The 26,046-nt window shown below is 42.9% G+C and overlaps 1 protein-coding gene across 2 annotated transcripts; it reads left to right on the forward strand.

Moving 5' to 3' along the window:
• igf2bp3 (insulin-like growth factor 2 mRNA binding protein 3) lies at window positions 1–26,046 on the forward strand. 2 transcript variants are annotated; one of them, XM_078175569.1, is made up of 16 exons: window positions 1–820; window positions 1,791–1,851; window positions 7,656–7,704; window positions 11,402–11,453; window positions 11,762–11,825; window positions 12,608–12,883; window positions 15,353–15,487; window positions 16,757–16,879; window positions 17,051–17,186; window positions 17,965–18,096; window positions 18,300–18,368; window positions 19,274–19,393; window positions 19,549–19,623; window positions 19,883–20,014; window positions 20,183–20,296; window positions 23,000–26,046. In XM_078175569.1, exons 1-16 carry the CDS (start codon window positions 646–648, stop codon window positions 23,105–23,107), a joined length of 1,821 nt encoding a protein of 606 aa, XP_078031695.1. In that variant the 5' UTR covers window positions 1–645; the 3' UTR covers window positions 23,108–26,046. The 2 variants fall into 2 exon arrangements, with proteins under 2 accessions (XP_078031695.1, XP_033493018.1); XM_033637127.2 differs by lacking the exon at window positions 18,300–18,368 and having other exon boundaries at window positions 5–820.

Genomic DNA, 26,046 nt, shown 5'->3' on the forward strand with positions numbered 1-26,046 from the left:
CTGGGTTCTCACGGAATCCCTTTACGCACATAGCTCGCCAGGTTTTTTCCCAACACCAATCCACTCTTCCCCTCCTTTTTCTCTCCACTCCCCTCTGCTGTCCCCACCCCAGATTCCCGTGCAATTTTCCCCAATCCCAAACACTTAATTGAGCAATTGGGATTCCTCACGTGTGGGCTGATTTGTAGTTTGAACACGTGGCTCATTCAAAAAAGCCGGAATAGCGGAGGATTTTTTTTCACCCCCTTCTTCTTCTTCTTCTTCTTCTTATTCTAGGCTCTAGACTTAGAGGCGGGCGCCAGCCTTACCGTGTGTGTGTGACATTCTCTGTCTCTTTGCCAAGGGGTTTGGGGGAAGACACAAAGTAGTTTCTCCTCCTTTTCACCCAGCCCGCCATCGTTTGGAGACACGAGATTAATAATTGAGCATTTATTTATTGCGCGATAGAGACAGAGGGGCGAGGGAGAGCAAACGCACTGTGAGGCTGCCAGTTTAAATCTATCTGTGGCTTGAACGACCGGGAAGCACGCCACAGCCACTCCGTAGTAGTAAAGGCGATTTAGGCTACTCCAAACACTGCACATCCGTGAGAGCAAATAACTATCTCTCCCTCAGCGTAAAGATTGTCCCTTTTCGGCGCAGAACATGAATAAGCTATACATTGGCAACGTGAGCGCTGAGGCGAGCGAGGAGGACTTCGAAACTATCTTTGAGCAGTGGAAGATTCCGCACAGTGGTCCGTTTCTTGTCAAAACCGGCTATGCATTTGTGGATTGCCCGGACGACAAAGCTGCAATGAAGGCCATCGATATGCTTTCAGGTGAGATTTTTTTTTGTTCTCGAAAAGTGACATTTGGAAGGACGCACGGAGAGCTGCAATTGTGTGAAGATTGCCTTTACTTCAGTCCTGTAGGGTGGGGGTGTATCCAAGCATTTCTTTCTCTCACACAACCTTTACTTGGCCTTTTGACACCGGGGGCTCAGACAAATAGCTGCCATGGGTTTGAGTGAAATCCTGCTCTTGTAATTTCACTGAGTGTAGCTTGATAAAATGGTCGAGTAAACACAATCATGTGGATGAGAAATACCAAGGCTTTCCTAATGCAGGTTATGTGCCGTTCAGGGGCAGTGGGGCGCATAGGCAGCGAGCTGTGGACGTCGTGAAGTGAACCTTATTGTGGGCTTTATCACACAGCACACTTTGGCACGATTAGGAGCAGAGGCCGTGGTGTGTTGCTGCTTTTACCAGCTTCAATTTGAACTTACACTCTTATCCAGGTTCCAAACTGTAGGCCCTTCTCCAGTGGTCACAACTCGCTACATTGTGAAGCCATTTCGCCCATGCTGACACACCAGGTGGTTTAATTGTGCTGGTCAAATGTAGGCCAACTAACTGAGCCACACGACCATTTGCTCTTGTATAGTACCCACTTCGTCTCGTGATTTGGTGCTAAATTAAACCAAGGCCTGCTCATACTGGGACACGTAACAATATAGCTCAACTCGTATGATTTTACGAACAGGGGGCTAATGCCTGGCTCATTTGTGTGCTCGTGCTCTCAGTGGCTCGCACACTTTGCAACAATTTGTCCTGCTAATATCACAATGTGCTCAAAAAAATAACCAGGACGTCGCTGTGTGTTCATATGCACGTTTAGATTTAAGCCCAGTGCACAAAACGAGCAGTAAACACTGACCCTAAATGCATTTCCACGAGCAGTGAAGGAGGCCTGTAGAGAAGAAGGTCAAATGATAAATGACACTAATAGTTGTGTTTTGGTTTTTTTTAGGTAAAGTTGAACTTCATGGGAAAGTTCTCGAAGTGGAGTACTCGGTCCCTAAACGTCAAAGGTAGGTCGAGTTTTAATTTAATTCACTGCTTCTTGGTTTAACTCGTGGGAGCTCCATTTTTTTTTAATCCTTTTAAATATTTTCTTCAAGACTTTTTTTTTTTTTTTTACCAAGTGATATTTGCAAGTGTGTGTCTATGTTGCTTTTGTGCATTCAGTATTTTCATTTTGGTGAAATGAGGTGTCTTTTTTTTTTCCCCTGAATGCTCTGGGGTCAAATGAAAGGGGCGTATGGTGGTGGTGTACTCCCTCCTCTCGCCATGACTACGGTGTGCTCCTAAAACCGTTGTGCATTATAGTGTAGCTAGCTCATGCTTGTATTTTCTCGCTCTTGTGCCTTTTATATACGTACACTACTTGGTTTTATTTGAGCTCGAACCTCAGGGCGATTAGTAAAAGCCTGAGTGTGCTGGGTGAAATGTGTGCAGAGTGAGTGCAGGCTGGATTTGAGGCGCACAGGCCTTGTGGAGTCGTCCATTTGAGAAAGATCTGCCCGTCATTCTCCCTGCCTGCCCTGCGCTTCCGCCCTCCTCTGCACATTGTGCTGCTGTTGCATGAGATGGACTCCCAAACGCGAGTGAAATGGGAGGTTTGGGGCCCAAGTCACGGAAAAGCCTTACTTTGACTTATTTAGACCCCCGTAACCACACTTGGACTGTCGTGTTTATGTGAATGTTTCCCCAAAAGCGTAGTGTAAATATTTTGTGTATTGTGTGCGTAATCTATGCTGAGGACGACAAATACTGGGGCTCTTTGGCTTTGTGTGCGTATTTTTTAGTGGTGACGCAATTCGCTCATAATTAATCCATCGCTTCTTGGATTAAATTAAAATGGCTCTCGCTTGGTAATTGGTGTGTTGATTTCTAAGAGGCACTACACGCAATATGCCTGGTTTTGGTGTGTTTTTTAAGTTAGATTGACTGATGTGCTGTTTTACGCACGCCACATTTGAAATCAGAGGGGCGAGGTGAAACATGGAGGCTGTTATACGTGGCCTAAATTGATACAGAAAGTGCGTAAAGACGAGAAAGGACGAAGAATGGAATTTTAACATATTTACGTGAAATGTATTTTGCATATGAACGTCACACAAGCCTCCCCCCATATCTGGCAGCTTGTTAGGCTGCATTGTATCTTTGAATAAATAAACCAGGTGAGCCACATGGGGAATTTTGTAAAATCTTGAGACCTTCCTCCAAATTTTCCTGATCATGAAAAACTGGTGACGTTGCTCTGTCTTAGTGCAGCCTGCTGTGGTGGCTATGGCAGCAACAGAGTCGAGTTTCAGCCACACTTCAAAAAAGTAAAACGTGCCCTCCCTTTACAACATGGAACACAGCAGTAGTCAATGGGAACAGTATTCTGAGTATAGGCTACACACACATACACTCACACGTACACACACACACTTGTACACTGGGGCCCCTCTTTGCATTCCAACCTGCAAATATCAACTGTGGGCTCGGCCAATCACCATGGCTTAACCTTTGAACCTATCAGCAAGGGGAAGTGCTACAGCAGACAGAGATCAAGGCGGGGTGGCTACAGTTTGGGGCTCATAAAGATAGAAATGTGTAGGGTGACGTGCACTGGACTGTGGCGTTTCACACTGGCCAAAATATGTCACGTAATCAAACATCTTGATGCACATTCCTCGTAATTTGTCATGGATGTGGCCAAAAGCCGCCTGAAATTATCTCCCCTGCGTAAGCAAAACATCTGCTACGTTTAATAGTGACTCCAGAAAATATACTGTAGCCTACATATTAATAACATGACACAACAAAATAAAAACATCCTGCCTACAGATAAGTTGTATCAGCAGTATTGTGTAGTTATTAAACCTTTCAGCCATCTTGTGAACATTTACATTTCACTGTGTGACTTTTGAAAAACATTCTGTGCTTGGCTTCTTTTTTTTCTTTTCTTTTTTTTAAAATCTGGCATTTAAAGATGACACCCACTCGTTCTTGACAATATCTTAAGCTTTTATTATTTTTATTTTTTTATACCCTGAAGGCATGTAAATTGTACAATAGGGAGCCAAGCATTAATCTGAATCTTACAGGTGTATTTATATTTAACTTTAAACAGCTTTATTTTCCACAATTAGGAGAACTGTTTAAAATGGCAATTATATTTTCACTTTTGACCCAGCTTTTTGCAAAAGTGTACTGAATTGCTTGTTAGTGCAACTGGGCCACATACATTTATTTTTTTGCCAACAGTTGCTAATTGAGCAGATTTAAAAAAAAAAAAAAAAAAAAAATCACTCCAAATGTTTTATTTCATCCTTAATTAAAGTCAGACTGAGTTGCAGCGGTGTCACTATTGTGTACACTATGACTAGACTTCCTGGGTCAGATGATGCTTCTCTTGCTTAAATTAAAATAAAAGTAGTTTTCTCATCCCCACATGCACATACTGGCTTAGTCACATGTGGAGAAAGAAAATGGCATGGCTGTAGGAGGGGTGGCCCCAAGTGTGTGTGTGTGTGTGTGTGTGTGTGTGTGTCAGCGAGAGGGAAACGGATGTTAAACATACTTTTGTATGTTAAATAAGAAATAAGTTGCACATCTATAAACAAAGTGTAGCAGTTGTTCTCAATGAGTGGTGTAAAGTTTCAGCCATTTCGTCTTTTATGCAGTTTTTTTTTTTTTTTTTTTTTTTTTTGAACCAAGCATTTAAAAAAAAAAAAAAAACCTCCATAAATTCAGACAATAGCGTAGATCGTTATCATTGCTGTTTGTAGAAATGGCTCCTGGCTCTTATTACAAGAATTCTGGGTCATGAGGTCACTGTGGGGCCCCACCTGCAAAAATGGGGATTTGGGGACGGAGACTTGGGGTGCCAGAGAATTATGAATGTGGCCCCTTGTTTTACCCAGACTGCAAGCAAAGGTTTCTTAACTCTCCCTCTTGCTAGGCTCAAATCAGAATATCATTGTATTTTTGCTTTCTCTTAAATGTATATAAAATGTATTTTGTTGTAGCTGGTCATGCAGACGCACATGTGTGATAGTGTTTGCAGAAGTTGAGTCATTTCTAACTGTTGATATTCAACTCATTGGAATTCTCTGAGGGAATTCCAAACCAATCTATCCAAACGAAGTGTTGAATGTAGCTTATTGGGTGCACCGTGTGCATATAAGGCCTGTGAGAGGGCAGCGGAAACCAGACTGTGTGGAGTTCAGTCATTCAGAACCTCTGCATACTGAATAGTCAGTGGCTGTGGTGGGCGTTGAGCACAGGTCTCGTGTGTCCCACACCGTCCCTGATGGTGTTGACGTAGAGTGCGTCAGTGAGGGCTGATGATTTCAGAAATGGAGATGAATACAGGTGTGGTGCAGCCTCTTGGTGCTCAAGCTGTGAATCTTCCTGTGTTTTCTCTATGGATGCATATGCATGCTTGCATACGTGTCCACACACCCACTTGGTGTCCATGGTGCGGGCCCAGTAGGTCCCAGCTGAGTGGCGTAGAAAGTGGGTGAACGTGTAGAATATTGGTCCATTTTAAAAGTAAATAAGGAGCCCGGCCACCTCCTGGCCATCACATGACGAGCCAACCCCAGTCACTCCTGGCCCTCCCTTCCTTCCCTCCCCCTCCCACTTTTAAGCCTGTTCTACATGTTCCTGTCAGTGGACTTGTCCGTGTCCATGGCAACAGGGCCCCACCCCCACAGGGCAGAGAGGGCCCTTGTTACCCTTGCCTGAAACAGGGCTAGTCCCCCCTCCCCCCCCCCCCCAAGCACCACACCCCACTCACACACACCCCCTCCCCAAATCAAAGGCTTGGACTAGGGAATGTATACCAACCCCCACCCCACCCCATACCCTGGCTGACTTCTTCTGTGTGTGGAGCTATAGGTTAATCCGACTGGAAGTGCTTGGTGCATTTGCACATTTCGCATGGCGTTCCCACCGCAATGCAGAGCATACAGAATGTGTGGGGAGAGGGGGGCCGGATCAGCCAGGAATGGCACAGTGGGCCGGAAAGGGCTGGAATTCCTCTTGGAAGTTATTTGGGAATATTCTTTACAATTTGCCCATTTAGAATTAAGTAGCTTCCTAATGTCTCAAATTAAATATGTTGTTGAGCTGCTGTTGGCTTGATCATGGTCGTAGTGGCTAAGCTGAGGAATTCCAACTGCTGCTGCCCTTGTTGCACATGTGCAGTACGTTTCACTGCGTGGATGTGGTTGTGTAATTTAATATTACCTTTTTGTCATATTTTTTTCTTAAATTTGAGCTCATGATGTAAAGATTGAGTTTATATATACTACATGTTGTGAGGCATTATCATCTTCGCAGCAGATTAGAAAACCACTAGCAGTGGAGCAGTTTGTACAAGTAGATGAGCTGCATTTAGATATCTTTTAACAGCTCAGTGAAGCTTGGGGAAAAAAGAACAAGAGAAATGTGTGTAGTATAACTCCTCAAAGTTTTTTTTTTTTTACACGGCAGACAGGAAATTATGGCTTCACACAATATATCTTAAATTAGCTGCATATGTAGCAGGTATGTGTGGAGTGTGTGTGTGTGTAAGGCTGGTGTGGATATGGGTTGGGGGTCAGGGTTTGTGATTCCACATTTTGTGTGTGTGTGTGTGTGTGTGTGTGTGTGTGTGTGTGTGTGTTTTCAAGCTTCAGCTCTCGGCCATATGTACATTTTGTTCCTTTAGATCTGTGTGTGTCAACAGGCAGTGGACTTTGGAGTGGCCTGCACTTTTCCCACATTTTTATACAACGTCCACATGCATGCAGACACTTGTGAAACTCTGACTCATTGATCCACAAGTCCCATTGTCTGCATGACCTCCACTCATAGCCTGTGTATATACTCATGCTGCTGTACACAAAATAGCTAAATTGGGAACCTTAAAGCTAAAAGGATGAATTGGGGATTTTTGCCCTTATTTGTTGCTGGTGACGGAGCACAGCAGCACCATTGTAACTGCTAGTCTCCACTTGCTTCTGCTGTATGCACACACTCCATGAACAAGCACGCAATTTTGATTCTTCCTATTTAGTGTGACGCGGCCAGTGGAGATTCCCTTTGGTTTCCGTTTGGCACCTGCAGCACCCCACCCCCAACCCCTCCCCCCTCCCCCAATTTTGATACAACAGCTGGATGCTCCTGGTTAAGTGTCTATTTTAGTTGAAAAGAGTGGGCTTGAGCCTTACTCATGATGCAATGCTACAGGGCACATGCTTGACTCAAACTGTGTAGACAAGACTTTCAGATGCATCTTCGCCTTTTCTATTTTTTTTCTCCTCCTTCTGCACTCCTTGATGCCTCTTGCTGTTCCTTTCTGTAGCTTCACAGTCCTGCTTCTCCTCCCTATCTTGATCTTCACACTCAGTGTGACACAATTGGTGATTTGGGACAAAGGGTGTGGTGCGATTTTAGCGTTATTTTAATTTTGAGCACCCAGTTCTCAATTCAGGCCACCCAGTCGTGATTCTAAATCACCCCATTGCCCACTTTTTCTCCATCACTTCCTCCCACGTTTCACCCAGGGTGTCTCAGTGCACCTGCTGGGTTGGGAATGGAATTAATGTAGAGGTCATATGTGCAGCTTCTCCACCCTGGTTTCTCTCGCTAGAAAGCAGAGGGAATGAAGACCCCTTTTTTTAAATGATTAAAATACTGTTCCTGTCATTTGTATGATGGTGCTCTGGGTATTGTCAGCCACTAACGGTCTCTCCTCTTGTCTCCCATCTCTCTTCCCATCTACCTTCATCAATTTCTTTTCCTCTCCCTTTCATCCATCCCCCACCCTCTTCCTCCCTTGTTCTCTCTCCAGGAGCTGTAAGCTGCAGATCAGGAACATCCCGCCTCACATGCAGTGGGAGGTGAGTGCTAACAGGCTGCTAACTGCTTCCAGGGCGGGGCACATTTGGGCAGCCCAACTGGGCTCTCATTTAGTGGCCTCTGGAGTCACCTTACCCCCTTTTGGGTTTCAGTTGAGCATGCGCTTCATGACTTGTTTGAGCGTGGCTACAAGCTAAGGTCGACCAGTGGTTGGAACTGTGATTGGTGGAACAGACATGATTGCAAAAGCACTGGTAATTTGGTAGTAAAGATTTTAAGGTTTGATTTTTACAATTTAGCTACACTGGAGCTTTGGGAAGCAACAGGAGATGGTCATTGTTTATTTAACAAGACATTGGAAGAATTTGAGAAGGGTACAGTCTCCAGGTGGTTTGGCCGGGTCAGGCACATGATGAAACTTCAAGCAGTTGCATGATCTTTGTAGCTTTATGTTGCTACATGTGTTGGCTACCTGCTAGGCATGTTTTTAGAGCTTTATGAAAAAGCTTGCTGCTGGTTTTGAATTGATTCTTTGGCTACACAGGATTTGATGTGCATAAAATGGCAGACGTAACTTTACTGTTCAGTCATGGAGTCTGTCAGTGCTGATCACATGGGCTAGTTTGACAGAAAATGAATGCCTTTTCACACCATGTGTTTTCTTGGAAAAAAGTAAAACTTGTGGATACGAAATGAAAATGAGTGTATTGTCTGAGAAGTTGTGAAACATTCATGCGAAAGTGGCTTTGACGTTGCCCCATGGCCAACCCAAGTGTGCTAATCCTTATGTGGTTCACTGGGATATTTCTGTTTATTTAAAAAAAAATCAATGTAGTTCATCAGTGCTTTTTTGTGTTCTAGTTTTTTGTTCCTTTTGCACAGTAAGTCAGGAATTAATTGAGTTAAATTTAAGATGCACATATGTCAGTGATTCCTTGACACATAAAGAGTGGAGAAAATAAAAACACACCTGTACAAATTTAATGCAATCCACTCACTGGCCATGCAAGAAAAATTACATGCAGGCTTATAATGTTAAAGTTGTGATTCTGCAAAAGACTCGACTGAATCCTAATTTAGGGATATAGTTTATGGTGTCCAAGAAAATACTACAATGCATTTTTATGGTTAAACTCACAAACTTACAGAATAAATTTAATTCTACACTTCGCATTTCGGTGTACTCCTGATGCTGCTGGCTAAAATACAACAGTGGAAACTCGTCAAAAGTGATTGTACAATTTTAATGAGATGCATTACAATAAATCTGAAACACGTGTTTTTATTGTGTACATACTGTTGTGTCTGCAAGCACGTTTATATACAAACAGCCCAGGCAGAGGTCCCACATTAAGGAAAAAAAAATCTGAAAAAAAAAAATTCACATCTTGCAGCGAATTCTCTCCAAAATTAATCGTACACACAACTTTTCCAACACAGCTAACTTTTGAACCGCACAAATTATTTTATTTGATTTTGGATTAACCCTGTAACCCTGGACCCTTGGTATTTGAGGCAAAAATACCCCCCCCTACATTTTCTGAGAAATTCACGAGAAACCCTTGTCTAAATTGATGATGCATAAATGGAGCTCAAATGAGTCCATTGAATGTTCTTATGTCAGGTTTCTACAGAGGATTTAAAGTCAGTACAAGCAGTAAAATACACGCTCAAGGTCAGTGTTAAATCCCATGTACAGTCCTGCATTCCTTAAAGAGTTAATGTGCAAAAAGAAATCATGTTAAATTGAATGAAAAGAATTAAAAGAAATTATTAGCTGTATCATGGTCAGTTTTCAAGGCCACTGCCTGATCAGAGGGGAAAAAAAAGTGTTGAGCAACAGTCGTGTGTGTGTGTGTGTGTGTGTGTGTGTGTCCGTCCATGCATTGTATGTCTTTCTCTCTCTGCATGTGATAAGTATTTAATTTAGAAAGTATTCAGTGTCGGCTACACATTCTAGTTGATTACACACTAATCTGCTGGGCACACGTAAATTTATCTGGACTTCAATTTCAACATTTTTGAAGTGCTCACAAATTTCACCCTAGCTTTTTTTTTTCAGAAGTCATTTGTGTCAAACTTTAGATCCCAGTCTTAACCTCCATGTGGAATCTCATGTGCCAGTAGCTCAGCTTTATGTGACTTTCTTTTTTTTTTTTTTTTTCTCTTCCCTCTGCAGAGGTTTAGCTGTGATGGCGTGTGCCTGTAGTGTTGCTCAGTTTAATTTTCTGCTCCATAAAGACTATGGAAGCCTAATGAGAATTTTCTTATTGAATTGTACAATTGTTCAGCATTATTCTCAATTGTAAGACTGAGGGGTTAATGCATGGCTTTAGATTTCAGCCTGATTCACTCAGTGTGATCAAATGGCTACGGACAGCCTCAGTGTTTTGTAATGGTGGGCTCGCTTTGCCTACGCATGTCCCTCAACTGCAGCTCCAGATCCACCCATGTTCCTAGCATGTAGCGATCAAGCTGTTTGCTTTCTCTAAAGGTGACATGGAGGTTTGTGCCCCTCCAGAGAGGGGGAGGGGATAGAAGAATGGAGGAACAGAATAGAATGGGATCTTTTGATGGCTTGTATGTATCTTTATCAGGTAGATAAGACAATGGGTCATGGTGTGTGTAGCCACACAACGAGCGAATAGTGGTGAGAGTAGTGGCGTGTTCACAAGCTGTAGTGGGTGGGTGGGCCTGGACAGTTTCCCCTTTCCCTTCCATGTGCGCCGATTCACAGAATGTGTAGCATGAACTCGTACCCCTCCCCCCCCAGCCACTGCTTCCTGCTGGAATGTACCCCACCCTTTCCTGAATGGCCTGGATTCCCATTGGCCAGTATCGGTAGACGGACAGTCAGAGCATCAAGCCAGCAGCCTGCAACTCTTTGCTTCAGGGAACCCATATCAGCGCCGGAGCAGCCAATGACGGAGGGAAGAGATGGCAGGGAGGCGGGAGGTTGCATGGTTGGTGGGTTGGTGGAGTGGGGGGGCAGGGACGCAGTCTTGTTGGCCAGAAAGTGGGGTTGAGCTCTTGGGGGTGTGGCCTTGGACTGGACTGAGCATGGTCGGATGTCTTAGCTTAGCTTAGAACCCTCGCTCCCCCTCTCGCCCACATTTGATCACATCTATGAATTGAAATCCTGAGGTCTCCAGATTTGGGCAGATGGCCAGCATGGTGTGGCTTTCTTTTGAATGCATTTTCAATAAAGCAACATTTTTTATAATATGTGTGATCCCAACATGCTGGGAATTTTCTGTCATGTAGTTATTATTTTTGCCAGTATTCAAAAAGCCTAACACGTAAAAGCACCCATAGCTGTGTGGATTTGTTTATTTTTTTGTGAAATGGTTAACCAGAATTGAAAAAGAATCCATGTGTATTTTTAGATGAATAGCCTGCTACTTGTGAATCTAACATGATTTTTTTTTTACACTGCTTACATGGGTGCTTCTCAAATGAAGACTTTGAAAAAAATGTTATAAAACTGGCTTAGCACCTGGAGCACCATACAAGTGCCCAGAGGGGAGAGTCATAATTTGAGGTAGAAAGGCTTTTACAAGAAGGCAGCAAATTTATCCACGTAACTCAACATTGAACTCTGGGGTTCAAAATTAATGGACTGTGTCCTGGCAGCGAGCGGGACTGGTTCCCACAGATGAGCTCCTGCTCACTAACAGGTTCTGGTCAAAAGCTTCAAAGTCTCTAAGTAATTGTGGCTTTTCTTTCTTTTTCTCCCAGGTTTTGGATGGTATGCTTGCTCAGTATGGTGCAGTAGAGAGCTGTGAACAAGGTAAATACAGACTCTTGTTTAAGCTTTGTGTCGCAGTTGCTTTTAATATAGTTCCACCACCTTGCCTCAACACACCTTTAGAATTTGTGTGCTGTGTGTGTGTGTGTGTGTGTGTGTGTTTTTTTTTTTTTTTTTTTTAATTACATTGAACAATCTTGTTTTATTCGGTTTAATTATAAAAGAACCATTGCAGAATTTCTTATGTTATTTGTAAGTGTTTAACCATGTAAATATCCAGTGTGGGTAAATTGTCAGTGCCATTGAATGTGTGGATTGACTCTGCTGTGTGTCCCCCCCCCACCCCACAGTAAACACTGACACAGAGACTGCAGTAGTCAACGTTCGATATGCAGCCAAGGACCAGGCCAGGCTGTGAGTACACACATACACGCACATGCAGTGTATTCACACCATTAACCTCCTGCTCATCTGTCTTGATGTCTTTGACGTGGATCTGCTGAAGTTTTTTCACTTTACCCAGCATTCTGTTGGAAATTACGTCAACTTCCTCTGTCAGTGTTCTTACAGCGCACCTGATTTCCTCCTTCCAAAAGCCAGTCTAGTTTAATTTGACATGCAATGATGACTAGGAGGAGGGGGCAGTGTATGTGTGTGTCTTTGTTGGAGGGGGGTGGGGTGGGGGGGGTTAAATTAGCCATCTGGTGCCCCCTGGTGTACATGAATCATACTACAGTGTTGCTCTCTGCACGAGTGGTTGTAGGAGTCTCCAGGCATAATTGTTTCACTACAAATCTAAATCCTTGAGGCTGACAAGGCAGACGTGTACATAGTGTGAGTGCTATCTAGAGTGACTGTCTCGTACCTCAAGAGAAGGGATGTTTTGCCATTGCCCTTTCAGTACGTTGGGTTTGTAAGGAGCTCTTACCTTCTTGTTCTTTGTGCCCATCATTTGAGACAATAGCTGTTTTCAATTTGGACCAAAGCCCCTCGATGTTGTTTTATTATCCCCAAGCTTTGGGTTCTCCCATTGATAATGAGATAGGAAAAAAAACTCGTCTCAACAGATATTTTTTGGCAGATAAGCGATTCAGAGCATTTCTCTCCATGACTAAAAGCCTCCGTGTGTTGTTAAATCATACCTGCTCAGTGGCGATCAAGCCTTTTTGAGACTGACATCCCTTTATGCTCCCTAGGGCGATGGAGAAGCTCAACGGATCTATGATGGAAAACTATGCCTTGAAAGTGTCGTATATCCCAGATGAGACGGCTGCTCCAGAGGGCCCTTCAGCAGGGGGCAGGAGAGGCTTTAATGCCCGCGGACCCCCTCGTTCCAGCTCTCCAGGTCTGGGCGCCCGGCCCAAATTGCCAGACGTCCCGCTGCGCATTCTGGTTCCCACGCAGTTTGTAGGGGCAATTATCGGCAAGGGAGGCACCACTATCCGCAACATCACCAAACAGACTCACTCAAAGTACGTACACAGAGGTCAGGAATTATACTTAACCAGTGAGCTGTGTTCTTTCCAATTTCTCTACCATTCCAGCATCAGCGTAGGCTAAATTCCCAATCATCTTTCCGTCCCTCTCCCAAAGTGTAGGCACTCTCTGGTAAGAAAAATCACCATGAAGAAATACCAGCTGAACCCAGGTGTCAATGAAAAAAAAAATACAGGTCCATAATATCTGTAAAGAGTTTGCATTTTTATTTTAGAAGTAAAACATGAGACAGGTGTTCCTATCTGACAGAATTACCAAAAACAAAAGTACTTCACATGCTTTGTACTTGCTGCTGTTGACAGGCTGACAAACCCTCCTGTGTCAGTACACCCTGGACTTTATCCACCAACCAATGCAATAAATTTAACTCATTCTTTACCGACAAAATTCTGAATTTTAGACATGCTGTCAGTTCTCCATATCAGGTATATGTTCTGTATTGTCCTTGTGTCCACTTAAAACCAATTTTATTAACTTGACACAAGTTGAACCTGTCAGTCATATCACCTTGGTGCAGTATTTGAAATCCTCCTCCTGCTGCCTTGCCTCAAATGTCTTTAACTGCTTGGCATCAGATCTTCTTCTGATAATCAATACATCTCTACTCTCAAGCCAATTCCCACAGGCTCTACAAAATGCAATTTTTAAAAAAAAAAAAAAAAAAAAAAAGGGCAATCAAGGCACCTCACTAATAAACAATAGAAGGCCCATATCAAACCTCCCATTTTTAGTGGGCTATTAAAACTGTTTTTCCACAGATAAAAGTTGTTCTGGTGTTCCAGTCAGGACTTGAACCACAACACAGCACAGAGACGGCTCTTGTTAAGATCTTAAATGGCATCCACTGAAACGCATACAGTGGAAAAGTTTCAGTCTTATTATATAAGATCTCATTTCTGCATTCAACACAACCACAACATTATTAGACAGACTGGGAAACTGGGTGAGATTTTCTGGTGGTCAGTGTTAAACTGGTTTGAATCCTATTTGAAGGACAGGGACTATTTTATGTCAATTGGTAGTTGTACATCTGCACATATAAAAATGACATGTGGAGCCCCGCAAGGCTCCGTTCCTGGGCCTCTTCCATTCAACATCTGCAGACGACAAAATAATATATCTTACAGTAATTATGTTGGCGGCACACAGGTTATATAACCCTATGAACAGGTGACTATGGTACCATACAAGCACTAAGTAAGTATGATGACTGACTGTACCAAAAATTTGGCTCATTGGCCATAATTCTTACTGTTACAGTCAAGGCACTCAAATACTGACTTGTAAAAGAAAAATAAATAAAATTAACCCAAATGTCAATGTAATGTAACACTTAATCATAAAACTTTGACTCTATAGCATTGGTTATCACTGCATTGAATCTGAATCTGCATTGGGAGACGGACTCGCCTCCAGTCTGTTTTTGCCCCGTTCGGCTAATCAACACCTTCAGGTGATGCCGTCGCAAGTTAAGTGTCATCAGCCATCCTAAGAGCTCTGCCTTGCTATGTATTGAGAGCTTAACAAGCTGCACCTGCAGATGTCACAATGGCAGGGGTTTATTTTAGTCATTGGAGTTTCTGAAAAGTCGCTAAATATTGCGAGAAAGTTGCAAAGTTTGCAACACTGAGCGCACCGCTGTAAAGGAAAGAGGTTCGCTGGATTTATAATGCAAGACAAAGAGATCATTGTGAAACAGAATGCGGTACAATAATCCTGTTATCTCAATTATTTTTTTCATAATTGTTGGAAGCCAAAATCATCATTAAAATTTTTTTAGATTAACTCCTCAGCCCTAAATAAATGTCTTTAGACCCAAAGAAACATTATTAAAGTGCTCACCGTCAATCACTTACATTAAAAATCACAAACCAGGCCAGAAATCGTTGCGTAATCGCGGACTCAGATCCAAACTTGTCCATGTGTTTACCTTCAGATAGCTCAACAACTGTAACGCTGTCTCTGCAGGTTTCTGTAAAAAGTCAGTCACACAGCTGCTGCTAGCTCAGGATACTGCTGCTAGAGTCCTCAGTGAGAGTGGATCACATCGGTCCATTTCTTAAATCTGTACACTGGATTCTTGTGTGCCAAAGAATTGACTCAAAAACTATACTGTTGGTTTATAAAGCTCTGAATGGTTTCTAGAACAAGCATAACTTGAAGTCTACTCCAACTCTGTTCTTTCAAATCGCAGTGTAAGACATGTCTGTCTTCCCCTGCATATTATTAAATAAAATTTGGGACAATCTATAACTTGCACTGTGCTGTAGCTGCACTGTAATTTTTATTTATTTTCAATCTGTCTCATTCTGTTATCTTAATGTTTTATTTTTTTTTATTGCCGTGGTTTCTTTTATCTTAATGCCTTTATAATTTAAAGCCCTTTGACTTTCCTTGTTGTTGAGAGGTGCTATACAAATTAATTTGTCCTGCCTTCACTTTAGGATTGACATCCATAGGAAAGAAAACGCAGGCGCAGCAGAGAAGCCCATCACGATTCACTCCACCCCTGAAGGTTGTTCGAGTGCTTGTACAACCATCATGGAGATCATGCAGAAGGAAGCCCTCGACACGAAGTTGTGAGTTTGCACCCAAACAAAAGGAGAGCGATGGAATATTTGCCTCAGTTTAATTTAGTTCTTGCAATTTAATGTGTCGCCTATAAACTTGTGAAAGATCAGAAGTGGTTATTTTGTTAAACACACCCTTGATCTAATCAGATTTCCAGTGATGAAATCATCTTAAAAAGTAAGATCAAACATAAATTGAAATTATGTCACTGCCCCAACAATCTTGTATTACAGCTAAACAGTAAGCTAAAACATTTGTGGCGAGAAACAGGAAACGCAGTAACAAAATCTTGGTTTATATTTGATCAGCGCTGCCTAGTTTTACCTCTCGATTTCATTTTTTGAGCCTCAGTTTTCATAAAGCAGGACACAGTAGGTGCCCACTTCCACTTCACAAACTCTCATTATTACAGGTAAACAGGGCACTAAAATGTGTCTGAAAACAACACTTTAGGTGAGATGGGCAGTACAGTGACATAACTTTAATTGTTTGATCAGCTTGAGTTTGGGGGGGGGGGGGGGGGGGGGCAGGTCCGTCTCTTTATTCACTTTGTGTCTGTTATGGAGACATGGGTGGCGGGCAATATGAAAATGCAGGAGGACAGCCTGTAAATGGTAAATGGACCTGCACTTGTGTAGCGCCGCATTCACACACACAAACACACCGAGGTGACCATATAAGGTGCCACCTGCTGCTCAGTTTTTAACACACTCACACACTGGTGGAACAGCCAACAGGAGCAGTTTGGGGTTCAGTATCTTGCTCAAGGATACTTCTGGTAGCCAGCAAAACGCCGACAGATGATGCAGAACGTGTCATCCGGTTGCTGGGAAGGGAGCAGAGAGATCTGGGTGCTGGTTAGATGGAAAGGAGTTAACCACAGTTCATCTCCACGTGCTGCCCTCATTATTATGATATAAAGCTGGTTGAAAATCGGCGGAGTATCCCTTTTAATTAAAATGCCCCTGCACTTTTTTGAAATGCCATCAGTTGTTTCAACGTGTTACAATCCAGTCAAAATGAGTGGGGATGATAACTTATGCATGTTGTGAAATAGTAATGTATGCGTGTTGCAGTGCACAGCTGGGCCTGCTTATAATTGGCAGATGTGGATGCACAGGAAATTTATTGGCCAAGAAAATTTGCATTTACAGCTTGTATATGGAGTATGAAAGAAACCTAATGTGAGACAAAAATAGATATTTATAGTAGAGGTCTGATCTGAAAGTTTAGTTACTGTTGTGCATTTAACTAAGCATCCTTTCCCTCTTGTGCAGTACGGAGGAGATCCCACTGAAGATACTTGCACACAACAACTTTATAGGAAGGTTAATTGGTAAAGAAGGAGGCAACCTGAAGAAAATCGAGCAGGACACGGGGACCAAGATCACAATCTCAGCGTAAGTCTGTTTTCACTGATGGCTCTGTTTATTGATGTTATTCATACAGCCCATTCATATGTGTCACTCAGCAGCATGGCATGCATTTTTAATGTTGTAGTGTGTACTTCAGTGTCAGAATGTGTACTCAGAATGTCTTTTTTTTTTTTCACCATCCATTGTTATGTCCAGTCTCCAGGACTTGACAGTGTACAACCCAGAGCGGACCATCACAGTGAAGGGCTGCCCCGAGGCACTCGCAAAAGCGGAGGTGGAGGTGATGAAGAAGGTCAGGGAGTCCTACGAGAGTGACATGGCTGCTATGAACGTAAGCATCTTTATTCAACAACTTCGACTTCAAATGGGTGAAGTGTGAATTATTGTTAACGGAGAATTTCTCTTGACTAATTGCTTCAAAAGTGAAGAGAGTCTGCTCCAGCAGATAACTACTGTCACTAAGTTTACATAAAAACAGGAAACCAGATAACAGATTGATTCTGGGAAGGAAATTGGAAAACGCTCCTGGTCTACCGTTGCACGCACCCCTTCTCGTTTAATTTATTAGGACTTTTAAGTTTGTTGGTTCTTCATTCACCTTGCAGGCATGCCAAAAAACTGTTTCCTTCACAAATTCAATGTAACGCAGGGTGAGAAAGTGTACAATTGGTCATTTGGGGGTGAAGAACTCCTAATGCCTTAATCTGAAGAAAAGATATCATATTTTCTAGAAAATTCAGATTGGGGAATGACTAAAAAAACAGCAATATTCAATGTTCGTTACTACCGCTGTGAACACGGGATGTGATTTATGACCTGGGAAGAATAAGGTTTATTACACAGTGTGCATGTTGTTTACAAAATGGACATAATAAATGTCAGACTCAACAGAAAATGAATAAAAAAACGCATCAGAACCTGGAACAATAGGTTGACCTTTGGTTTTATTCTCAAACCAAGCTGATGTTCCCCTTTTTTTTTTTTTTTTTTTTTTGTTTTAGTTCCCATTTAACTTCCTCATTTGTGTGTTAAAAAAATATACAAACGTAATAAGCAAGCATACAACCTGTGCGCTTTGTGTTAATGGCAACGCTCTCATTTCTCTCTAGCTCCAGTCTAACCTGATTCCAGGCTTGAATCTGAACGCTTTGGGTTTGTTCCCCAGTGGAGCAGCAGGCATGGGTCCCCCCTTGTCTAGTGTCCCACCTCCTGGCGCCTACGGTGGATGCTCACCATTTGGAGTAAGTAACGGTCTCCTTGTCACAAACAGTACAGTGGTTTGCTCCACACAGTACCATTGCACACCCAGGACTGGCTGTGTTTGATTTCAAACTCAATATTCTGCAACTCCTAGGTTCGGGAACTGAAAGCACAGTTTATTAAAAGTAAAAACTAGACATTTAGCCTTTAGCAACTCAGCGTCATGTTTCTTTTTTTCCTTTAGTGCAGTCCTTATGGGGGTGAGGGGCCATTTTGGGCTTCTATGCTGTCGGCGAGTAGCCAGCCCCTTGCTGTAAGTCACCCGTCCCCAAGTGCTCTGCACGGCTTGTGGCTGCTCGCTGTGGGATTAGAGAGGGGGGGGGGGGGGGGTGCAGGGTTTGCTACATCAGTTTGTCTCCAGTTGCCCCTTGTCTTTGTCCTCTTTTAGGAGGCCCCTAATCTGTGTGCAGTTCTTAACCTGGTCAATGAGGAAACACAATTCCTGTAGAGCTAGAGTAGAGCAAGAGTAGCTCGGCGACTTGTTGTATTTTAGATCAACAGATGTTTCACAGTGCCCTGTTCCTACATTTGGAGCCTGCCAGAGCAAGTTGTTAGTGTAGCCTCAGATGACATATTGACTGGAATATTGGGCTCAATCCAAAATCAACAGTGCTACTTGTTGTCCCCCTTGGATGATGAAAACCACCCCCCTTCCAGAGCTCAAGTCAATCACACAATCTAAAACACAATTAATGTGCTGTAGCTGTTTGCAAAGAGGTATCTCTATTGTCTTTTCTAATAAAACATCCAGATAGCACGTTCCGCCTGATTGTTTTTCAGAGGCCGTTCTTAAAGTCGTGCATGTGGCATACTCAGATTGTGGGTTTTAATAGCAAATTTGTGTTATATAGGTTAAAAACATTCAGCAAATGGATTCTGTTTCATTCTGAGCGGTAAAACGGACTTAAAAACTCTGGCATTTGGAGCATATAGTGCGCTCTCTTATCCAGAAATAAGTAAAAATCCAGTGGTGTTAAGAAATGCCACTGGATGTGATGACCAAAGGGCCCATGCTCCAATGCATCTTAAAGAACTGGAACAGCGTTTGCTAGATCCACAGTCTGCATTTTGCACAGTGATGGCTGAAGCAAGTGGTCTGCAGTTACTGTCTGTGCGAGCTCCTTGTTACGATACCACTAACGTGCCTATGCCCAGCAGGGACACCCAGAGTCGGAGACGGTTCACCTGTTCATCCCTGCGCTTGCGGTGGGAGCCATCATCGGAAAACAGGGTCAACACATCAAACAGCTGTCACACTTTGCCGGAGCTTCAATCAAGGTGAGTGACGGACAGAAGGTGAAGTTTGGAATCTCAATGATAACGTGTCGATGCTGCCTGTCTGCCCGCTGTCACTTGACTGATAGGAATTGGAATTGTAAGTGAAGGTTGCTGTTTTATTTTTATTTAATGCTGGCTGTCTACCCTCGCCTCAGATTGCCCCTCCAGAAGGAATGGATTCCAAAGTGAGGATGGTCATCATCATTGGACCGCCAGAGGCTCAGTTTAAGGTGTTGTACCTCCTCACAGCCATATGAACACATAACACTGCAGAAATAACACTGGTCGAAATAAAAGACTGGAGCCACATAATTAAATTTGATGGTAGCAGCTGTTGGCAGCTCTTTTTTCAGTCAGTATTTTCTTGTTTCATTTATGACTCTTCTAAGTATGTTAGTGGCTCTTTACAGCCGGTATGTAAATATTTTTCTTGAGTTTTTTTCCCAAGTGCACCGTGAGTAATCTGTAATCGAACTTGTCCGTCTGCAGGCTCAGTGTCGCATCTTTAGCAAGCTGAAGGAAGAGAATTTCTTTGGACCTAAGGAAGAGGTGAAGCTGGAGGCTCACATCAAGGTTCCCTCCTGTGCTGCTGGACGAGTCATTGGAAAGGGTGGAAAAACGGTAAGATTTATGAACCTCTACACTAGCTGAACAAACCCAAGCCACAATTTTGCAAAGCTTAATGCGGCACTAACTTTAAGTTTGTTCCAACAAATGAAAAATGGTGGTGTTATTATTTAATTTCTTTTAAGTTGTGAATATTTCATAATCTCTTTATTGTGCCTGCAGGTAAATGAGCTGCAGAACCTGACCTGTGCAGAGGTGGTGGTGCCACGGGACCAGACACCCGATGAGAACGACCAGGTTATAGTGAAGATCAGCGGACACTTCTTCGCGTGCCAGGTGGGTTTCTTTTTTTTTTTTTTTTTTAAGCGATCAAAGACGTGCAAAAAGCTTCAGGTCTGATTCTCCAGAGGCACATGACTAGTGGTGTTTTCACATCTTGTCCTTTTTAAACAGACCAAACTTAGTCCTCTTAAAGTGCACCAAAAAGTGGACCAAGAGAAAAGGGACAAGTTCTTTTTGTGTTCACATTGTCCGTTCATTTGAAAGAGGACTCAGGTCAACTTCAGTTCACACTATAGCCTACAGTACAGGCCAAAAGTTTGGACACACCTTCTCATTCAATGCGTTTTCTTTATTTTCATGACTATTTACATTGTAGATTCTCACTGAAGGCATCAAAACTATGAATGAACACGTGGAGTTATGTACTTAACAAAAAAAGGTGAAATAACTGAAAACATGGTTTATATTCTAGTTTCTTCAAAATAGCCACCCTTTGCTCTGATTACTGCTTTACACACTCTTGGCATTCTCTCCATGAGCTTCAAGAGGTAGTCACCTGAAATGGTTTTCCAATAGTCTTGAAGGAGTTCCCAGAGGTGTTTAGCACTTGTTGGCCCCTTTGCCTTCACTCTGTGGTCCAGCTCACCCCAAACCATCTCGATTGGGTTCAGGTCCGGTGACTGTGGAGGCCAGGTCATCTGCCGCAGCACTCCATCACTCTCCTTCTTGGTCAAATAGCCCTTACACAGCCTGGAGGTGTGTTTGGGGTCATTGTCCTGTTGAAAAATAAATGATCGTCCAACTAAATGCAAACCGGATGGGATGGCATGTCGCTGCAGGATGCTGTGGTAGCCATGCTGGTTCAGTGTGCCTTCAATTTTGAATAAATCCCCAACAGTGTCACCAGCAAAACACCCCCACACCATCACACCTCCTCCTCCATGCTTCACAGTGGGAACCAGGCATGTGGAATCCATCCGTTCACCTTTTCTGCGTCTCACAAAGACACGGCGGTTGGAACCAAAGATCTCAAATTTGGACTCATCAGACCAAAGCACAGATTTCCACTGGTCTAATGTCCATTCCTTGTGTTTCTTGGCCCAAACAAATCTCTTCTGCTTGTTGCCTCTCCTTAGCAGTGGTTTCCTAGCAGCTATTTGACCATGAAGGCCTGATTGGCGCAGTGTCCTCTTAACAGTTGTTCTAGAGATGGGTCTGCTGCTAGAACTCTGTGTGGCATTCATCTGGTCTCTGATCTGAGCTGCTGTTAACTTGCCATTTCTGAGGCTGGTGACTCGGATGAACTTATCCTCAGAAGCAGAGGTGACTCTTGGTCTTCCTTTGCTGGGTCGGTCCTCATGTGTGCCAGTTTCGTTGTAGCGCTTGATGGTTTTTGTGACTCCATTTGGGGACACATTTAAAGTTTTTGCAATTTTCCGGACTGACTGACCTTCATTTCTTAAAGTAATGATGGCCACTCGTTTTTCTTTAGTTAGCTGATTGGTTCTTGCCATAATATGAATTTTAACAGTTGTCCAATAGGGCTGTCGGCTGTGTATTAACCTGACTTCTGCACAACACAACTGATGGTCCCAACCCCATTGATAAAGCAAGAAATTCCACTAATTAACCCTGATAAGGCACACCTGTGAAGCGGAAACCATTTCAGGTGACTACCTCTTGAAGCTCATGGAGAGAATGCCAAGAGTGTGCAAAGCAGTAATCAGAGCAAAGGGTGGCTATTTTGAAGAAACTAGAATATAAAACATGTTTTCAGTTATTTCACCTTTTTTTTGTTAAGTACATAACTCCACATGTGTTCATTCATAGTTTTGATGCCTTCAATGAGAATCTACAATGTAAATAGTCATGAAAATAAAGAAAACGCATTGAATGAGAAGGTGTGTCCAAACTTTTGGCCTGTACTGTGTATGTATGTATGTATGTATGTATGTATGTATGTATGTATGTATGTATATGTGTGTGTGTGTGTGTGTGTGTGTGTGTGTATATATATATATATATATATATATATATATATATATATATATATATATATATATATATATATATATATATATATATATATAAATAAAAAAAATACATATTTTGACATAGTTTTGCTTTCAAATGAACTTAAAATTGCAGGAAAACCTTAGTGTTTCTCTGTGCTGTAGACTTTTGCCGTTTGATGTATTCTACGTTCCACATCTGGAGACGTGCAGTATCTGCTGTGGACCAAACTACTCCTCGTCATGCTTCTTTGCAAGCGTTACAAGCCGAAGTGTCTCAGTGCAACAGCATGTGATCTAGAGGGCGAAATAAAATGGCAAAGAGTAAAGCGAACCTGAGCACTTTGTGTTCATAATGCACAGGTTAAGTGAACAGCACCGTGGACTTGACTGGATCGCTATGAAGCAAACCGAACTCGGTCGGAGTTCGGTTTGCTTCACAGGGGTCTGAGTTCTCTTGGAGTGTTCACATATGCCCCAAAACAGTGTCACCACTCTGAGTCCACCTAGAGGGCTGAAAAGTACCAAGTGTGAAAACACCCTAAGAAGTTCCTTGCAATAAGTTACTTTTGGACAACTGCAGCCCACAGAGAGTCAGCTATTATCCCCTGCAGGCTGAGAGGAACATGTACTGTGACTCGCAAGATATCATTTGAGGATGTCACGATCAGATCCTTTTTTAAGGTCTCTTAATAAGATTACTTTGTGCTGTGATCTGATCTTAATTTGTTCTCATGTCCTCTAGCTGGCCCAGAGAAAGATTCAGGAGATCCTGGCCCAGGTGAGGAGGCAGCAGCAGCCGAAGCCCGGATCCGGATCCGGATCTCAAACTCCACAGCCCCGCAGGAAGTAAAGCTCCAGCGGACCTGGAGGAATGGTGACTGAATCTGCCAGAAGACTCGACAGATGCACAGATGCAGCAGAGTCCAGGGGGAGACGAAGAAGACACGGGGTCACAATGCTCATCTCAGGGGTCAAAGGTTATGAGAACCCAACCAAACATCACCCCTTCTTGTCTTACTTGATGAACTTTCAAGTGTGGCTATTAAAGAGACCCCACGCCTCCAAACCTCCACCCTCCTCACCTCTCTGCATCTCTGTGAGAATGTACTTCTGAGGGCTCCCAACTACGTCACCTGCCCTCACATGTACGCACCCCTTGACCGCTCTCCTCCCCCCCCCTCCCCCCCCCACGGGTGTGTTAAATTTTTTTTTTTGTCCTCTTTTTACACTAGAAACACAAAGAAGAAATAAGGATCCCCCTCCTATCACACTTCCTTGGTGTGGTACTTCAAACCTGACAAGATGTTTTGGTTGACTTCAGATTTAGGTTTTTTTTTTTTCTTTTAAGCGTTTAATTGGTTGATGAAGCTTTCTCATGAGTTTTCTGTGGAAAGGAAAAGGCATTGCTATCAAGGTCCTGGTTGGACCGACAGAGAGGTTTATTTTGGGGGAGGGTTGGCTCAGATTGGGTGGGCCATGTTTAGGGGAAAGATTCTTGTTTCAGGACAGGACCCCTGAAAGGGTGGATTATATTGGGTGTCCTGCTCTTGTAATGATAGTGGCATTTTATAAATTTGGATGCATTTTATAGATAGACCTATATACATAGATGAATATATATTTAGAGGTGAGGGCAGCGCCACGACTGACACTTAGGGAAACGGTGCCGAACTGCTGCTGCCCAGGAAAACCAATTTAATATGCATTTTACTTAACTACCTCAGGATCTAGTACCTCAGAAGAGAAAAGAAAATGATTATATATATATGAAAAATGTTCCTTTCTTTTTTATTTTGCTTTTGTGGTATTTTGTATACTTTATAAAGCTGATAGTCTTTGAACATTTTTATTTTTTTAAGAAAATTTAAAATTTGGTCAGCTGCCAACTGACCTTGCCTTCAACTCTGGTGCTTTAGGTGGCATTGTTCATGTGTATGTGTGACTTAAGATGACCCTGTACATAAAGTCTATTTGTACATAGCAGCCCCGGAGCAAGAGTTGGCGCCCCCTCAGCTGGCGGCTGACAGGAGTATCGAGAGAAAATCGCCTCAGTTTTTCCCCTGAGGGTCCACCATCTTCTGAAAAAAAAGTACAAAACAACTAAGACATGCAAATAATGCCAACCGTATAATTGCAGCAATGCCATTTAGTTTTGGGATTGACATTGTTTCTGGTAGTGGTACTTTAATTTGTCAAAAAATATCCTTTTGCCTTCCTAAGAGGGCTGTGGTCAGGGCAGTGCAGTGCAGACTGTGATGGTCCTCCCTCTAGCTGCCCTACAGTCAGCAGAGCGTCTGTGTTTTGTCTGTTCTGTTCCCAGGCCATCAGCCACCTTCTTGACGATGGCGTCTTAGCAAGGTCCAAGCCCGACTAGGTTTATTTTCATAGAGCAAGCTTTGTCAGTTCGGAGTGGTCCTTGTAGCCAGACCATCAAGTCAATGTCAACGTCGTTCACTGCATGGTGGGGGTAGGGGGAGTCACACTGATAGACGCATACATTTATTTTATTTTATTTTTATTTTTTTTTGCGCTATAGGAAAATGATATAAAGAAGAAGACATTCTCTGTAACCTACAAACGCAACTTGATGTTTCAATTTGTTGTTCAAACAGGGAAAAACAAGCCAGAAAAGGCACACGGAATACTGAATGAGCCCTGACTTGGGGGGTAAGAAAAGAGGAAAGGAATCCAAAACTTAAATATACAATTTATTTCATTTGTCTCTTCATGCCGAATGTAAATATATTGATTGTGCTCGAGTGTATCCATGCTTCCACAGTAGAACGCCGTCTACCTCAGCTGAGGGGGTGGGGGGTTGTTGTGGCACGAGGCACCCCACCCTGCCCCCACTGAGCGCCAGCGCGCACTGATACCTCAGTCCCCCGAACACTTCTTTCTACATGGGCGCGCCATCCTACCACCACGCTTAACTGAGGGGCACAAGTGATACTTAAAAATATCCCCGACACCTCCCAATCCCCTGCTTCCTTCCTGCCAAACCACCCTCCCCATCCTTTTCCCCCTCCTCTGCAGTTTGTTTTGATCTACCTCTTTAGACACGTATTTGAAGTAGAGGCATTCTTCTATTTGTTAGAATTTAGCCCCCCCCCCCCCCCCCCCCAACCCCCAACCCCCACCCCCTCCTTTATGCCTCCCCATGCTTCCCCAGATATGAATGAAAACTTAAACTAAAATCATTTACTCTTTAGAATTGAGAGATTAATCGAAAGTGATCAAAAAATATTTTCTTTTGCCAGTGTTTATATATACTCTTTTTGGCTTAATTGAAATCTTCCAACGATGGTTATTTCTTTCTGCTTTCTATTTTCGGTGGTGTGGCTTACATGTATTTGAACTTTTGCTTGTTTTTTTTTTTTGTGAAAAAAGGTCAAATCACGTGTTTGATTTTGCATTCAATAGTTAAAATGAGAAAATACAGTTTAAAAAAAGGGCCTGCCTTTTTTTGTTTCTGATTTGTAAGACTTCAAAATAGATACAAGTCCTGTCTTTTTTTTTTCCCTTTCGTCTTTCACAGATGCTACACTCACTTGCTGATTTGGTAGCTATTTTCTTCTGTTAGCATTTCTTGGCTGTGTAACGTGGAACATCCTCTTGGTATGAGACAGATATGAGGGACTGGGTCTCTGAGTTTTTTGGAAAAGCGATCTAACTTCAGCATGATATTCCCTCCTCCCCCTTTCTGCAACCATGCTTGTGCCCCTTCACCTCCCCTTCACACACAGCTCCACTTGTCAAATGCCTCTGAATAAAAAAAAAAAAATAATTAAA

Source organism: Epinephelus lanceolatus, chromosome 16, assembly GCF_041903045.1.
Source record: "Epinephelus lanceolatus isolate andai-2023 chromosome 16, ASM4190304v1, whole genome shotgun sequence".
Taxonomy (NCBI): domain Eukaryota; kingdom Metazoa; phylum Chordata; class Actinopteri; order Perciformes; family Serranidae; genus Epinephelus; species Epinephelus lanceolatus.